The 16,498-nt window shown below is 46.0% G+C and overlaps 2 protein-coding genes across 4 annotated transcripts in view; one reads left to right on the forward strand and one right to left on the reverse strand.

Moving 5' to 3' along the window:
* Positions 1 to 12,797, reverse strand: IDH1 (isocitrate dehydrogenase (NADP(+)) 1). Of its 2 annotated transcripts, XM_032190089.1 has the most exons (10): positions 12,714 to 12,767; positions 10,467 to 10,548; positions 10,229 to 10,356; positions 8,317 to 8,608; positions 6,500 to 6,605; positions 3,783 to 3,960; positions 3,236 to 3,387; positions 2,426 to 2,566; positions 1,457 to 1,619; positions 1 to 938 (listed from the first exon to the last, which is right to left on the reverse strand). In XM_032190089.1, the coding sequence occupies exons 3-10, from the start codon at positions 10,348 to 10,350 to the stop codon at positions 845 to 847; spliced, it is 1,248 nt and encodes a 415-aa protein (XP_032045980.1). In that variant the 5' UTR covers positions 10,351 to 10,356; positions 10,467 to 10,548; positions 12,714 to 12,767; the 3' UTR covers positions 1 to 844. The 2 variants fall into 2 exon arrangements, with proteins under 2 accessions (XP_032045980.1, XP_032045978.1); XM_032190087.1 differs by lacking the exon at positions 10,467 to 10,548 and having other exon boundaries at positions 12,714 to 12,797.
* Positions 12,798 to 14,983: 2,186 nt separating this feature from the next.
* The window catches only part of PIKFYVE (phosphoinositide kinase, FYVE-type zinc finger containing), a 57,007-nt gene continuing 55,492 nt past the window's right edge, over positions 14,984 to 16,498 (forward strand). For both annotated transcript variants that reach the window (XM_032189810.1, XM_032189811.1), the window contains exons 1-2: positions 14,984 to 14,998; positions 15,113 to 15,294. In XM_032189810.1, the coding sequence (XP_032045701.1) occupies positions 15,123 to 15,294 (172 nt within the window). In that variant the 5' untranslated portion in view covers positions 14,984 to 14,998; positions 15,113 to 15,122. The remainder of the gene's footprint in view (positions 14,999 to 15,112; positions 15,295 to 16,498) is intronic.

Raw genomic sequence — 16,498 nt, forward strand, 5'->3', positions numbered from 1 at the left:
TGTTAGTTAGCTTTTATTTTAGTCTGCACTAAAATATTCTTTAAAAAATGGATGGAATAGTTCTTCAGTCATAATCTGACCTGCTTTATCACAATACGAAGTAAGAGTCCAGACAACTGGAAAAAAGTTTTGCACCGTTATGAATTACATGGGAAGGGAGGAGGGAACGGTTCCTATGTTCACATCCAGTCAGACAGAATATAACAACACATGTACTGCATTTAGGACACTGCAGCATGGTTTTATTAGGCTCTTAGCCTATAGGGTTTGTTTCCAGCATTTACTAAGTGCTTCTTTCCAAAATGCTAGTCCTCATTTAAGAAATACCTTGTAATCAGGATACTATGCTCCAGTTGGCACTAAAAATATACATTAAGAGAGGGGCTGCAGTGGAGCTGTGACAGTCCTGTGAGCTCATTTGTACTCAGTGGACACTACTGGAGCAATAAGGACGGTTCTGGTTTCTAAGATCTGTTGGACAGTAAGTCACTGCTGGTTTGACCAGAGGTGTGACAGAGACTGGATTTCAGTCTGAGAGGAAAGGAGGGAAAAAAAAAAAAAAATAATCACAGAAAGTCAGAGAAGAACCTCAACTCTGCTATGAATGACATAAGGAATCTAGTCCCACATTGAACTTGAACACTACCACATTCAGCTGCTTAGAAAAAAGTAAGGCATAGCCTAGCAGCTCAAGGGGTTTAAGAAAACAGTATCTTTTAAACATTTAAAGTTTACATTTTTTTGTCTAGTATTTGAAATGTTACACAATAGTGATACAGTGTCACTTAAACCACAGTATATGTGGGAATTTCCTTGTTAGCAGAGCTTGAGTAGAACCCATGCCTTAAAGTTTGGGCAGAGAAGCTAGCTTCCCCTTCAAGTTTTCAGCAAGCTTGTCCATGAACTCAAAAGTGTTCAAGTAGTCAGAACGTGTGACACTGTGGGGGAAACAAAACAAGACAGGCATTAGTTATAAAGCTTGTCACTTTGAGCACTGAGCTAAGACTGGTCAGAGGGGTGTTTAAGCCCTTCTCTGAAACCAGCAGAATCATCTGTTCATCAAGATGTCTTTTTTGTGAAAAGGCTCCAGAGAAGAGGTAGCTAGGTGGTAATTTGCAGTGAAGCAGGTATTTATCCTAAGAAATGGACAGGATGACATCTAACCAATGCACCCAGACTTAAAAAAAAAAAAAAAGGAACAGCTAAGAAACCTTTATATTATTTCCCCCCGCCAAGCACTTGTCATAAGAGCAGGGGCAGAGCAACCTAGACACTAAGCTACTTGGGGCAGGGAGTGTTACATGCTCTCTCTGTATAGCATCAGCTGCAGAAGAGCCCAGTTCTGTGACCAAGCACCTGCAATTCCTCACCATGTCCACTAGTAAAACAACATTACAACAAACATCAAGTAAAACCAAACCCCTTCCAAACAGAGTTGATTACTTCATTTACTTACTTAGGTAGGCCTTTGATACAGGCAGCAAGGTCTTTTGTCATGAAGCCTGATTCAATGGTCTCGATACACACTTCTTCCAGGGCAGCTGCAAAGGTCTTGAGGCTAGTGTTGTTGTCCAGTTTAGCTCTGTGAGCTAGTCCTCTTGTCCATGCAAATATGGAGGCTGAGAGAAAACACTAGATCAGTGTTCTTCTAGAACTCCTTAGATGTTGTACTAAACATATGTGGAACTGTTATTTTAACATTAGTAACACTGAAAACAGAAGGAAGTTTGGTGTTCTCTTTCTTATTACCAAACTTTCCATCTTCAGCTAGAAAAGCAGAACTTGGAAACTATCCCCTACCTCCAATAATCTCCTCTGTGTATCTGCTACTTTACCTTATTTTGTTCCTTCCCAAGTCAGAATGAATGACCTGTAAAGAGGCTCTGATTACAAAGAAAGCTGCCCTCATGACAGAGAACTTATGACAGCTGCCCTTAAGACACTCTTCTTCCTGGTATTACATTACATAGCATGGTCCTTATGCAATTGTAGAGGACTCTTCTCTTCATATACCATTCTAGTTGCATTTACACTTTAAGCATGTACATGGCTTAGAGAATGGCTGGGTTTTATCTGAGCACCAGGGAGCGGAATGGCTGGGTTTTATCTGAGCACCAGGGAGCGGAATAAAGTAACTAAACAACCTAAACCTTAAGCCCTCTGTGGCTATACACACATTATTTGGGGAAGAGCGAAAGCATGTTTCAAATTTTATGCTTATGTCTAGCTCATTGCTCACAAACTCCATTCCAGCCTGCTTTGGCTTGAGGGATCTCCCTAGTAGACAAGTGCATTATGAACTACCAGTGTCACTACTACTAGTGTTAGGCTCTCCAGAAAAGATGTTCTTATACCAAAAAGGTGTTCTTATACCAAACCTGTTCTTTTATGTGTAGAGATCAAAGGGCACTGAAAGGCAGCTCACCAATGGGGTTAGTGGAAGTTTCTTGGCCTTTCTGGTGCATGCGGTAGTGACGAGTAACTGTGCCATGAGCAGCTTCTGCTTCAACAGTCTTGCCATCAGGGCAGATCAGCACGCTGGTCATCATCCCCAGGGAACCATAGCCTACAGGATACATGGCTCAAAGAGTTTAGTGTCTCCTTCAGAGAGCTTTATCTAAATTGCTCTTAATCCCCCCATCCTACAAAACTCTCGTAGCCTTGCTGTATTCATCAACAGCAGAGCTGCTGCTGCAACTGACTGACTAGTTTTGACTGTTTAAAGTTAGACAGCTCATCAGAGCAGAAAGTACTGCTGAACCATGAGATAAAGACATGTAGACATTCTGTCCCACTTCAAGAACATTAATATTCTCACCTTAAGACTTTTTTTTAAACTGAAAAAGGGCAATCTGAGACTCCTAAGCAAGCAGCATTCATCTGACAGTTACTATCTCACCCAGATGGGATAGGAAACGAATTTGGGTTCTGAAAATTTTCTTGCTCATCTGTCTAGCACCTGCCAGTATGCTCACCACTGGTCAACCATTAGAATAGAACACATCTTGGTTATTATATTGCTAGGAACTCCCATCCAGTTAAGAAATACAACTAAATACATGGTTTGCATTCAGTGGATTTTCTTGTTAAAGTGAAATCAGAATTGTTTGCTTTTTTGATAGCCACAGGTGTGAAGTTTCCAAGACCCAACACCACATCTTGGGCCACTACATAAGATATGACAAAGAGACTGCTACTGAGTTTACTGCAGTACAGCACAGAAAGCATCTCATACCTTGTGCAACAGAATCAGACTGCACATCCCCGTCATAGTTCTTGCAGGCCCAGACAAAGCCTCCTTCAGATTTCAGGGCCTGAGCAACCATATCATCAATGAGCCTATGTTCATACCAGATCTTCTTGGCTTCAAACTGGGACTTGTATTCTCTAGAAAACAAAACCCAGAACACCCTGATATATAAAAACAAGCTGCACAACTCATGCAAGTAATGAGTTGTATAGGGGTGAGTTAAACAATGCTGGAAGAAGTGTGTGTCATCTTTGCTTTTTTCTTTTTTCTTAATTGTTATGGTCAGTGCAAGTCTGTTCAGAAACATAGAAGAACCAATATAGAATCCTATGGCTTTCTGTTAGAAGAGATGAACACCATAGCCTTAAATAGTAGTGTGTCCTGCAGGACATGGCAGACTGTGACAGGGAAGGCGCACAGACCCCCAAAGTAATTAACAGCAACAGCTCATAAGACTGCAGAAAATGTTTCTGCTACAGAATGACACACTGTAGTAGGAAGTTAGTAGGAAGTAGACAACCACCATAATTACCTGTCATAGATCTCTTGGAAGATGTCTTTGAAGCGGCCATCGTATTTCTTCAGGATGGTATTCTTAGTGCTCATGTAGAGAGGCCAGCCTTTAGACAGCGCCATTTGGAAGGAACTGTGGGCAAAGTCCTTGATAGACTGGTCAAGATTGTACATTCCCATGGCTACACCACCACAGCCTGTTAGCAGAGAGAGAACAGATTTCAATTGGATTTAATTTTGCTTAAGAATTCGCCAGTCTTATGGCAGGTAGGCATTATTCCCAGATAACAGTTTTCATTTTAATGCTGGTTCTTTCAGAACAAGATTCACTTTGCACCATCAGCTCAAAGCTGGAGCAGTCCCGTGGATAAGAAAGGTTCTTGTTTTAAAGGTCATAGTATTAAGATGTACTTAGCTAATACCCTTAAGATGCTTCTACCTAATCCACATCTAAGAAGCAAAACTGTGACAGGAGTGAGCATGCTTGAATTTCTACTAATGGGATAAATAATGGAGACTGTTTTCCATTAAAGCAGCAGGAGGAGGTTTGGAGTAGGGGACTCAGTCAAAGCAAGAAGTGGGTTTGCTCCCATCAGGCTTCCACTACACTGCAGAACTAGCTCCAGCAATAAGAGCCTGCCTTTTTTTTTTTTTTTTAAACCCAGCTCAGGTAAACAGGCCCCCACATGCATTCCTGCCTCTTTGTTTGCATGTGTTTGGCATACCCTGCAGCTTTGTTTCACCTGCTCAGGCTCACTTCCTGCAAGTTGTGGAGAGAATATACCAGTCATCTGGGTGCAAGGTAAAGTCTCCAAAAGAAGACTGAGGAACCATCAGTGTTCACATGACTTAGACTGTATAATGCATATGGATTAGCAGCCTGAATGGGAGTGCCTTAAACTTACAGCCCAGCTCACCTGGGGGAAAGCAGTATTCAGATCATGTGAAAGGCTGGTTGGGGGAGTGAAGGTAGGGTCTAGGGCTTAGTGACAAAGCTTTGTCATCTTCAGAACAGCTTTTTGTGCTCTTAAGTGAAAAAGGAGCTATGTTCTTCATTTCAAGCATCTTACTATTGTCACTTCTGTGGTTTGTTGTGCCTTTATCAGGGATCTTTGCTCTGGAAACAATCCAGGTTTATTTTACTTTGATATTGTGAAAAAAAAAAACACCTTTGTTTTCAATCTGTCCTTACCTCCAGATTATTATATGGATATGCATGCTGGATAAGCCTCCTCTGGCTTTTCCCCTCTTTATCTGCTTGCCAAGATAGCAAGGTCATTTAAGTTGGTATTGGCAGGGAATGGAATTCTTGCTGTTACCAGTGAAAATACATGTTGTCCCCCTGCCTCAGTCAAGGGCAGAACAGGGTCTGACCAAAGACTGTTGCCTCAGGAGCCATGATTTCATAGGTAGCTGGACAACAGCTATTACGTTTTACTCAAATACTTATTTGCATATAGGTAGAAAGCTTGTTGCAATCATGCAATCCTACAGCCAATTAAAGCCTCTCAATCCAGTGTCAGGGTTGAAGATATTAGTATAACGATGGGACAAGCTTCCTTTATGCACAGTGGAGGTGTGCTGGCACAGCAGCTGCCTGTGGGGTGGGGAACTCCCCCAGAGCAACAGCAGTAACTTGCTGTGTCTGCACTACCTTGCTTTCTGCTTGCTGACTCAGCACACCAGAGCAGTGAATCAGTCCGGCAGCTAGGACTGCCAGACACCTCCAGTACAGGCTCTCCAGTCACTTAGCGAATGAAAACATACTAGAACTGACAGCGAAGCAGGTGAACTCTGGGTGAGAGACTGCAACAAGAGACACTAGAGATTTGGTTTCCTGTGAGCAAGAATGCCAGAGAAATCAAGCATTACATACAGTCAAATAGTAGTTTTGGGACTTGGTTCCCAAGCTAAATGCATACAAACTAGGATTCTGTGTTGTCTGTGTTGTTTATGTGGACATATTAGGTCTTTGCAGCTAGAAATAAAGCATTGCACACTCACATACACAGGTCAGCATCAGGCTTCAAATCCTGAACCCTCTGATCACTGAAAGGCAAGATAGATGGCTGATGTGATGTTTTCCTCAGTCCTGCCTCTGAACACCGTGGATTCTAGCAAGGTGTATATAACTGTTTTCACACAAAGCCCAGTAGTGTCAGCACTCCCCCTCCAGAGACTAGCAATGCCTACAACCAGCACAACAACATTGCCCAAATGCCTTTGTGACTCCATCTGTTAAAACACAGAGCCTACACATCCAGCATCACCCTTGTCAAATCTCCTTTCTACCTTTTAGAGTTATTGTCAGTTCTCATTTCTATTGAGAAAGACTGCTTAATAAAGAAGGGTACAAACTGAAAAGGTGTATAGAGCCCAGCAAGACAAACTAGAACCAGGAAGAATTGTACCTGAATTGTTCTTAAATACTGTTCCCCTCGGGTCAAGCACTATTTAGCAAGTTTCCCTCTAATCAGAGGTAAAAGCATGTTATTACCAGAGTCATTATACAATAACACAGCAGGTGGCCAGTCTAGTACGGTTGGGTATTTGATGTGCTGCTTTGATCCCAGGAAGATTTGAAGTAACTTTCAGTACTTCCCAGATGAATAGCAAAGGCTCTAACCTTCTCCTACCTCTGCCTCCTGAAGTCATATTGTACCATCAAACATATCCAACTAATAAATGAATTAAGCCAGAAATACCAGTTCCAAGGAAAACAGGGGTAGTACCTACTTTCAAAGTTATGGACCAGATAGGTGACTGGTTTGCCTCCATCTCCTGGAGTATATGTCATCTCTACTTTTCCAGGCCCAGGTACCACAAAATCCGTTGCTCTGTACTATAAAAATAAAAAAATAAAATCACCACGATTACTTTATGTATCAGGAGGACAGAGCCATAAAGATAATGAGGGTAGGGTAAAGATGTAGAAATAAACAGTTTTAAAAAAAAAAAAAAAAACACACACAACAAAACAAAGGGCATTGAACAGGCTGTTATTTACTCAGCCATGTGTTCATTGGACTATCCTACTGGAGAGGAGAAAGACAAGAACTCAAGAGTCTGCCTGTGTCAGAAGTGACTTTCCTCTTCAGGGGAAAAAGCTTGCAGATTCTTGAGCTCCATCAATTGTCAGAGCATTTATTTTTGCAAATGCATAGAAGTTTTAAAGTGACAAGTATCCAGAGTGTTGTGTCGTTTTTGAGTAGAAATCTTTCTTTCTCCCCTCCAAGCTATTCATATCCCAACTGATCACAAAAATAAAGAAAAATCATACAGCATCTAAACAAAAGCCACTACTTCTATCCATTGTATGACACTTATAAGGCCAACTTGTAGTAAGAATTCTTGGAGTTCTGTAAATTGCTACACATTTTGCTCCTTTGAGCTGCACGGACTCAAGAGCCAACAGGTACTTCAAGTTTTTTAAGTGGTGTCTCATCTTTCCAACTGTCCAGAAGAGTACTATTTAAGGTCACATTTCCTTGAAGTCTATCATCCATTTTCATGTAGTTTCCCTTTTATGAGAAAATCTGTTCCTGTAACTTCAGAACAGCTCAAGAAGTGTCTTGCTAGCATGTCCTTCACATTATTCCTTCCATTTTTATCTTATACCTTGGCAGGGTATTAATCCTCCCCTTCAATCCATTGTTTCTCATTATTTTGACCTTCTCAATTATTCGGTACTGTTAAGTATTTTGGGCCACATTCTTTTCCACTGTCGGGACTCATTTTACCTTCCCACCCCAGCTAATCTTACAGCTTGCCCTCAGTGTTGGATTTACTCATTTAAGCAGTTGCCTTTTCATGGAAAACTTCCCTTCTGTCATGCCTGGCTGCTTTACAGGGCATCATTTCCTAAGGATAACAGTATGGCTGATACTTATCCTCTGGACTGCCCAGAGGCCACTACACTGAGTGCCACACAACTTTTCATTGCCTTGTACTACCTCTGCCAATGGACATTTCCCTCCTTCCATTCTGCAGCCTGATGTGTCTACTGTGAATACCAGCCCTGCAGGAGCGCTGTCTGAAACCCAGTTGTTGATGTCAAGCTTAAGAGGCAGAGCACAGTTTAAAAGAAAAACTGTGTAAAATAACTTCTCCCATTTGAGAAGTCACACAGATCTTTCACCATGAGCAACATTTGCCACCAGGAAGCCCTTATGAGAAGCAAAAAGATGGGCTGTGTAAAGCATATTTTCTAAAGGCATTTATGTGTAGGGAGGAGGGTTCTGTAGAGGTGAAGAAAACAGCTTAGAGGAAAGGAGTTGTATCCTGCATTTAGGTATAGCCCTGTCTAATCCAAGCAGGGGTCCCTGAACACTGTTTGTTAAACAGTGCAGCTGTATAAACAAAGGCATGAAACAGACTCTCCCACATTTTGTCAGGTGCTGTATCAAGTGCTAGCAAGTACCCACTCCCAAGTGGACTGCAAGGGATAAAGCAGCAGCACAGGGATATCTGAGTGCTCTGAAGCTCTACACTAGTTTAGGACTAAGGCTGTTTGTATAGCAAGAGAAGAAGGGGTAAGCACTGAAGTGACTCACTTGATCCCCATAAGCGTGACGGCCAATGACAATGGGTTTTACCCATCCAGACACCAACCGAGGGATGTTCTTGCAGATAATAGCCTCCCTGAAGACAGTTCCACCTAGGATGTTTCTAATTGTCCCATTGGGAGACTTCCACATCTGCTTCAGCTTGAACTCCTCCACTCTTTTCTCATCAGGAGTGATGGTTGCACACTTTATGCCAACATGGTATTTCTTTATGGCTTCAGCAGCTTCCACGGTCACTTTATCATTTGTAGCATCACGATGCTCAATGCCCAAGTCATAGCTAGAACAAACCCACAAAGACAGTCAGAATTGCCCAGGGCATTGGTTCACATCCAACAGGAAAGAAACCAGACCCCATAGTTCCAGCACTTTTCCCTAACTGAAGTTATTTCCCTTCCACTCCAGCAGCATTCACACTGGAAGAACATAGAGGCTGGTGGGAAGGTGGACAAAAAAAAAAAAAACAAAAACACAAAAACCACAAAACAGCTTCAGTTTATGTCTGAGTCTCTCTTCCAGTGTGGGACATAGCCAGTATCTTCTTCGCCTTCCCTCCTAGGCTTCCTGACAGTGGAGCTTCCAGCCTGGGTTTCTCATGGCACGGAACAGCACAATGCCCAAGTGAATATAGGCCTTTATTTCAAGCCTCGTACTGAGGGTTTTGGCTTCCTTTATATACTGAGTGTGTGAAGCAACACCAGGCTTCAAATTGAAAACTGCTTTGACAATGGACCCACAATCCTGCTCTGGCAGCACAACTGCTGAGAGTCCCCTCAAACAGTCAGAGGAAGCATGTTTCCTCCACTGTTTCACTAGCTTTTTGAGAACAATGGGTGCCCAGTGTGGGCTAGTCCTGAAGCATAGCCAGCTCTACATGAATCTAGCTATTGTGCCAGCTCAGCTGGGGGTCTGTTTTGCCTCCTCCCACCCCTCTTTGAAAAGGGAGGTTCTCCAGTCTGTGTGCATGTATTATGCTGCTGAGTTCCTGTTTGTCTGGGTCTCAACACCAGCAAGAAAAAGCCTGATGTAGGTGGCATACAAATGACATCAGGAACAGGGGAAGAGGTCAGACCTGTGGGTTTAATAACGGCAGCTACCACTGAAGGCCTTTTTCCACACAGCTAGGAGCAACACAGCTGGATATTTATCTAATAATTATAGCTCAGAGGCTAAAAAGGAAAAGGAATTGTTTATTCTGCTTGACCAGATGCTGTACATAGCATGCATGTCCTTTTTGCCTTAACAGCTGTATTTATTTTTTCCAAAAAGGAAGCATAGGACAGCCTAGGTTCAGGGAATAATTGCAAGTTGCTCACACTGCCAGCGGCAGAGGTCAAGCTTAGAGACAACATGGCAGAATTTGTGCCCTACAGCTGCCCTTTTGCCCTCTAGGCAGGTCTCCAAAAACCTGCTCAGAGTTCACAGATGTTAGGCTTCAAGCCAAAGAATGGCTGAAAAAAATAATGTTTCTAATTTTTTAGGCTGCAGGAAACCATGCAGGCTGCCCAGGTACTGGAAAGAAAAGACAGAGGAGATGAAGACGCAGACCATGGCCATAAGGGAACTTCTTAGAGGCACAGCAGAAAACAGGTAATTCGTTATTAAACATTCACTGCCTACTGCTGTGAAGAACCCCCAAAGGTGCTGCCAGTGGAGAGTTAGCCAAACTATCTTCATCATGAACCCACATTTTCCACAGTACTTAGTGAAATTGGTCCTTTAGGTAAGCTGACCAGGAAGTCAGCTTGGAATTCTACCAGTGTAAAAATGGGCTAGTAGCCTCTCTGCACTAGTGCTGGAAGAGCTACAAGTCTCTCAGTGATAAGTGAAACCTGATCAATGCTTAATGACACATGCAAATTGTAGCACCAGTCAGCTGTATGTCATAAAGAGCAATTACCTGTGCAAATCCAGATCTACATAAGGAAATATCAGCTTTTCTTTAATTAGATCCCAGATGACCCGTGTCATTTCATCTCCTTGCATCTCCACAACAGAGCCTCCTTGGATTTTTTTAGACATCTTTGTCTGTAGTAGATTAAATAAAAACAAAACCAAATCTGAGTTAAAATACACCAGTGATATACCAATACATGTACCCTGTGCTTTTACAACACAATGACTAGAGAGGTACTAACACTGCATACAGGACCTCTCCTGAGGTCTTGAGAACAACTAACTGGTATTTTTCTTGAAGCCCCAGCTCCCAGACAGATCTACCTGGAAATAAAATAAAAAGATTAACAGCTGAGAGTCAAGGGCCTGTGTTCTGAGCTTTAATTATGGCTTTACAAGGGAATTGGAAAGCATGACCAAACTGCCCCCCCCAAATTCCACAGAAATAGATGAGCACTTTTTAAGATTTCATGAGTTCTAGTCCAGTTGCCTATTTTCCTCTTTTTTTTTTCTGGAAAATGGTTGTTAATGAGCATATATTTTAATGACAGTTCAGATTACTGGCACTATTAATATTAATACATTATCAGATTCTTTATTAGCTTCCTTCCCCAAGGAAGATAGAAGCAGGTACAGAAACCCAAGGGCCACATCAACAGTACTTGCTCCTGGCAAGGTTTACTTCTGCTGTAAAAATAAATACCAGACTTTTTTTTTTTCCTGCATGGTACAGAGGTTTCCTAAGATATTTGTTCAGGCTTTAAAAAAATCAACCCTGAACTCTACCCTTCCAGTTGCACTTTGATCCTTGACAAAAAAACAACCTCACAAGCCACTGGACTTTCTTAACATAGTGCCCGGCTTTCTAACATCCATAGTTTCTTGATTCTTAACTCTGATTATGCAAGAGCTATGACTTGGCATTTTCTTCCTCCCAAGACAGTCCAGTTCTTGTATGCAGCTGCTAGGATAGTACAGTGAGATACCAAGCCCTTGCACCTGGATTTACAGTCTCACAGATACCAAGGCCCATGAATGGCTTTACCTAGATGAATAGACCCAGTGTTCAGGAGGGCTCCTAATTCTGGATGCAGTTATTCAGAGGTAAAACGTTTGTAGTGCAAGGGCCCCAGGCTAAAAATGCCTGGGGAGACTGCTCCCAACAGCAAGAACTACAATGAAAAAAAGCAAGCAAATACTCAGTAACTCACAGCCTCATATTGCTCAATTTCACATGAGCACATAAACTTGAAAGAATGAACTAGTCAGGCACTTTTATCCCAGAGGAAGATAAAAATCTTGGCTCATGTTAGATCTTTCTAGTCCTCATGGAACACTAACTTGTTTGCTCACACACAGTGCCTGTACTCAGTTTATTTATGCAAGTATTTCATGCCTAATTTTCAGTGATGACAGCTTAAATAGGGACCTTCTCACACTCCTGTGGCCAAGGCACAGGGTTACCAGCCAGGAGACTTCAGTTTTGCTCTTGGCACTTACACATTTGGAGAAACTTTGGTGATTCATTTAAGACAAAATGTACACCAACTCTCACCCACCAGGACTTGTTTTGTGGTTTGATCCCTACTTAAGCAAGGCAAATCAGACAATGTCAGTCTCCCCAGAGCAACAGGTTTTGCAAAGCTAGCTTAGGACCTACACAGCAGCATTGTCACGAGGGGAAGACATGGTACACGAGATGTGCCTGCACTTGAGATGCACACCTCCACCAAGATGTGGAAATCGCAGCTTCTTTAGCAACTCTGCCAGTGCCGTATGTGTTCGTCCGATCACGGCAGCAGCACCTTCCCTCCCCTGCAGCCCTTGCCCTGCGTACAGGCACAGCCCTGCAGCATCCTCCTTCCTCTGAGCGCCGGTGCTGCCGCGCCGCCGGCTGCGCTTCCCCAGAGCACACCCTACCCTGCAGTGTCAGTCGTCCCCTTGGATTTTGCACTCTCCAGCACTGCCAAAGGTCAGCAGGGTCCTTTCCCCACCCCTCCCCTTCTCAGCCATTTAACCAGAGCAGCTAAACACCAGCGGGTAACAACCCCCGAGCTCCCCTGGGTCTGCAGCGGGGCCCACAGCCGGCAGTTTGCGATTTCGACACCTCAGCTCCCGGCTGCAGAAGCCGTCTCCCGACCAGGCCTGCCCGGGGGCGAGCCGTGGCGGCTGGGGCAGGCCCTGCCTGCACTTGTCTCCCGGCCCCAGCCCCAACCCAGCCCCAGCCCCCCCAGCCCCAGCCCACCGGCGGCGGGGCGAGGCCGGGCCCATCGGGGAGCGGCGCCGAGGGGCGGTGGCGGATGGCGAAGGGAGGATCCGCCCGCTGCGGGTCTCCAGCCCGCAGCACCAAAACAAAAAAAAACACAACACAAAAACCCGAAAAACGCCAAGCCGCCGTTCCGGGGTCTCCCTGCGGGGAGGGGACACGGCACACCCGGGGGGCGAGGACAAAAGGCACGGCCCCGTCCCCAGCCCCCCCTCCCCGCTACCTGCAGCACTGCCCGGCTCCTCCTGCGGCGCTCCCAGCGGTGCGGGCCCGGCCGCCTGCGGAGCCTCTTATGGGGCCGCGCCCCCGCCCGGCTCCTCCTTGCTGCTGCTCCTCCTGCTGCTCCTCCTCCTCTTCCTCCTCCTCCTGCTCCTCCTCCTCCTCCTCCTGCTCCTCCTCCTCCTCCTGCTCCTCCTCCTCCTGCTGCTCCTCCCGGCGGCGGGGCGGGGCCCGCGGCTGCCGGACACGGACACGGCCCCGAGCCCGGAACCGGCCGCCCCCCGCCCGGCTGTGCGCCCCGCTGCCGGGCAGCGCCTGCCCGCCCCGCTCCCTGCCCGGTCCAGCCCAGCCCTGCCCGGCCCAGCCTGCGGGCACAGGCGGCACGGAGGCCCGGCGGGTGCCGCAGCGCTGCCCCCTGCCTGCGGGGCCGGCCGGGGGGGCTCGGCGGCCCCGTCCCGCAGGTACCCGGCCGGGGGCGGGCGGGTCGGGGCCGGTTGGCGCTGCCTCGGCCGCCATCGGCGGCGATCGCGCAGGGCTGGGGCGTGGGGGGCCGCCGGGCCCGGCCCGCAGGCGGCAGGCGATCGGCCCCGGGGGCTTGAAACGCCGCCGAGGCCCCGGGGAGCCGGGCCCGGCCCCGCCAGGCGAGCGCCGCCCCCGCGGAAGCAGCGGCTGCGCCCTCCGGCTCCTCCGGGCCGCGGCCGTGCGGGTCCCGCCGGGCCCCAGCCGGGCAGGGAGCGGGGAGGGGGGCTCAGAGCTGCTGCTCGCCTCCTGAGGGGGCTTGGCAGGCGGCGGCGGGGGCGGCGTAGGCCTGGCTTGCGTTTAGGAAGCAAGTGCCCAGTGGCCCGAGGTGTCGAAGGAAGGATTGCGGATCTGCCTGAAGGCATTTCCCGTGAGGCGCGGTGTCCACGCGCCTTCAGCTATCTGTTGTCTGAATGGCTTCGCAGGAACGCACAATAGTTGATATATACTATGGCTTGCAGGAGGGAAAGGTGTGGAAGCCTTCCAGCCCATAACACAAACTTACGTAAAGTACGACCAAAATTGCTCTTAAAACTTTGTTTGTGATGTCTTTTTTCCTTATGGTTTTGTGTATATTGGGAGAAACTGTTCCAGAGGTGCTCGCTGTACCGAGCAGTAAGCAGGCCCTGCAGAGCCGTACAGCCTCCAGATGTGTGCCTTTGTGCGCTGCTGGTAGGAGTGGTCAGGCCCCGTGGGCTGCAGCAGCTGGGGAGCAGTGCCCCTGCCACCCGGCAGCCACGTGGATCTCCTCTGGACTGTGCAGACTTTTCCTGTGGGTTCCTAGAGCTCGGATGAAAGCATTCTAGCCAGCAAAATACACGTATGCCCAAGGGGAAACTTGAAACCTTCTCCCATGAAGGAGCGTGTATCAGCTGCAAAGCAGGAAGCGGACTTGGAGAGCTTTGATCCTTGGTGTGGATAAAGGGTGTCAGCCGTCACTCGTGTGCTCTGTCAGCTGCCGGGGTTCCAGCTCTGTCAGATGTTTCATCGAGTCTTGCTTGAACAAAGATGAAGGTAGTAAGCGCCTTAGCTTGTGGGGAAAGACGTGTAGGCTTTGTGAGGGGGAGTGGAAGAAATCAGGTGTGTATTGAGGTTAAATAATACTGAGTGTGGGAAGGTATGACTCTTGGCCATATGAAGGCTTTGATACACAGCAGGTGGGGTCAACAAGTATAGACAGCTTTTTTTTTTTTTTTTTTTCTCCTTCCCTTGATGTAGCTACTTGTGAAAATAAGGAAGATGGGAGGTGTTACATATGAGAAGAGACCACAGGTTGGGTTGCTGCCCTGGTGACTTGCACAGGGTCATTGTACCACAGAGGGAAAGGAAGCAGTGCGCCACCAAACAAACTTAATCTTTCAGTCATGCTTTTATTTGCATTTAATTTATTTCTCGTTCTGAAGTTAACCTGGCCAAATATCCAGTATGCCGTGTGCTTGCTGAGGTGTTCCAGGTTTCTTGTTACAAGGGCTGTAGAGGTTGCAGCACTGACAGGTCTTCTCTCTTTAGATGAAGTTGGAATGGTAGTACATTGCATGTGGAGCCTCCATGTGAAAACTTCAAGCAAGTCAGTTTCCATAGGGCGTCAACCAGAGCATGCTGCCAGACAGCCGAGTGGCTGTTTACTTTCTTAGTCTGGTTGCTCTGGATGTTGCTCTAGCAGCTCTGAATTGCTATCTCTGAAGATGCTGCTGTCTTGCCACTGACCAGACAGGGGAGTTGGGCTCCTAATTTTGGCCATCTGACCTGTGCTAATAGCAGATGTTTGTGGTAGGTAGGGTGAACACCTCGCTCAGCATCTAATGAGACACCTCCTCTTCAGCTGACTGAAAATGTTCTGCTTCACCACCCTGTGTATAATGCATGTTGCTGAACTCTTTCCAGGGCACGTGAAATGGCAGCAGATGACAAACGGTCTCCGACGCTGGATTCTGCCAGTGATCTACCTCGTTCTCCTAGCAGTCCATCTCATCTCACTCACTTCAAACCCCTGACTCCTGACCAGGATGAGCCTCCTTTTAAATCGGCCTACAGCTCTTTTGTAAATCTCTTTCGCTTCAGCAAGGGTAAGTGCTTGGAGGAACATGTATATGTGGATTTTGCATCCTATTGATTTTATTGATGGCCTCTGCTGCTGCATAAACTTATAAAATCACCTCCAAACATAGGAGTATATTGTAAGACTACTGGCCAGTCAGATGATGAGCCAGTCTTTTGCAACTTGCTCTTGGGTGACATAGCAGAGCTGTGCCATGGGAGAAGACGGCCAGCATCTTGCAGTTAGTACTTGTGGCTGCCAGTGAAGGTCGGAGACAAGCTAGTCTGCAGACAGTAATATATATAGCTTCTTATCTGGGTGTTTGGATGTCCCTTGTCTTTATGAAACTTTCAGGGCTAAAAGCAGGAGTAACCCTCTGTCAGCCTATATGAGCAAAATACATGCCTGCCATTTCAAAGCAAGTTCTTATTCCTGTGTGTCTTGTACCTTTATTTGGGTGGCATACAGCTGAGCTACAATAAAGCAGCATGCTTATATGAGGTCCATTCTTAATTTGCATGGCTTAGGTGTTCCCAAATGGTGTTATGAAAGTTTTCTATATTTAAAAAGTCCTATTTGATGTTGGCCTTTGTGTTGCATGTGTCAGAAAACACTTGTGTTTTCAGTAAGCAAGCTCTTAAAGAACTGAGTTCTTGCTTTTTGCTTCTTAGGTGAATCTTGCATTATGATAGCTTGCAATCTTGCAGTATGATATTTGCATCATACTACAAATATCTTTGCTGAAGATGGCAGCCTGGTCTCCTGCTTTTGTGTAGTGCGTTCGTTTTCCAGCTCTGTCAAGCATACGTCTGAATACGTCAAGAATACGTCTGTTTGGGCTGGGGAAAAAGGGCCAAGATTAGTTTTTTGCATAAGTAAACTGATCTGTTAAGAATAATTACTTCTTATGACTGCTGTTAGTTTGTACAGTAGAATATCACTTGTCCTGATTAATTTATTGACAATAACATGAATTTGGTCAGTATTGGCTTCACTTGTTTGTCTCTGGTAAATGTAGCTGGAGTCAGCGAAGTTTTGTTTTGAAAGTATGGGAAAACTGCTTTGAAACAGCACACAAAATGGGCATGTTGCTGGAATCAATGAGAACCTGTCTATACTTGATCCTCTGATGGAGGAGGGTGGTTTATTAAAGACTGCAGTAACTGTAGTGTGACCACAGTACTGGCTTCTAACATAACTGAAAATCTCCTCTCAGGGCAGAAACTGATAAT

The sequence above is a fragment of the Aythya fuligula genome, chromosome 6 (assembly GCF_009819795.1).
Source record: "Aythya fuligula isolate bAytFul2 chromosome 6, bAytFul2.pri, whole genome shotgun sequence".
Taxonomy (NCBI): Eukaryota; Metazoa; Chordata; class Aves; order Anseriformes; family Anatidae; genus Aythya; species Aythya fuligula.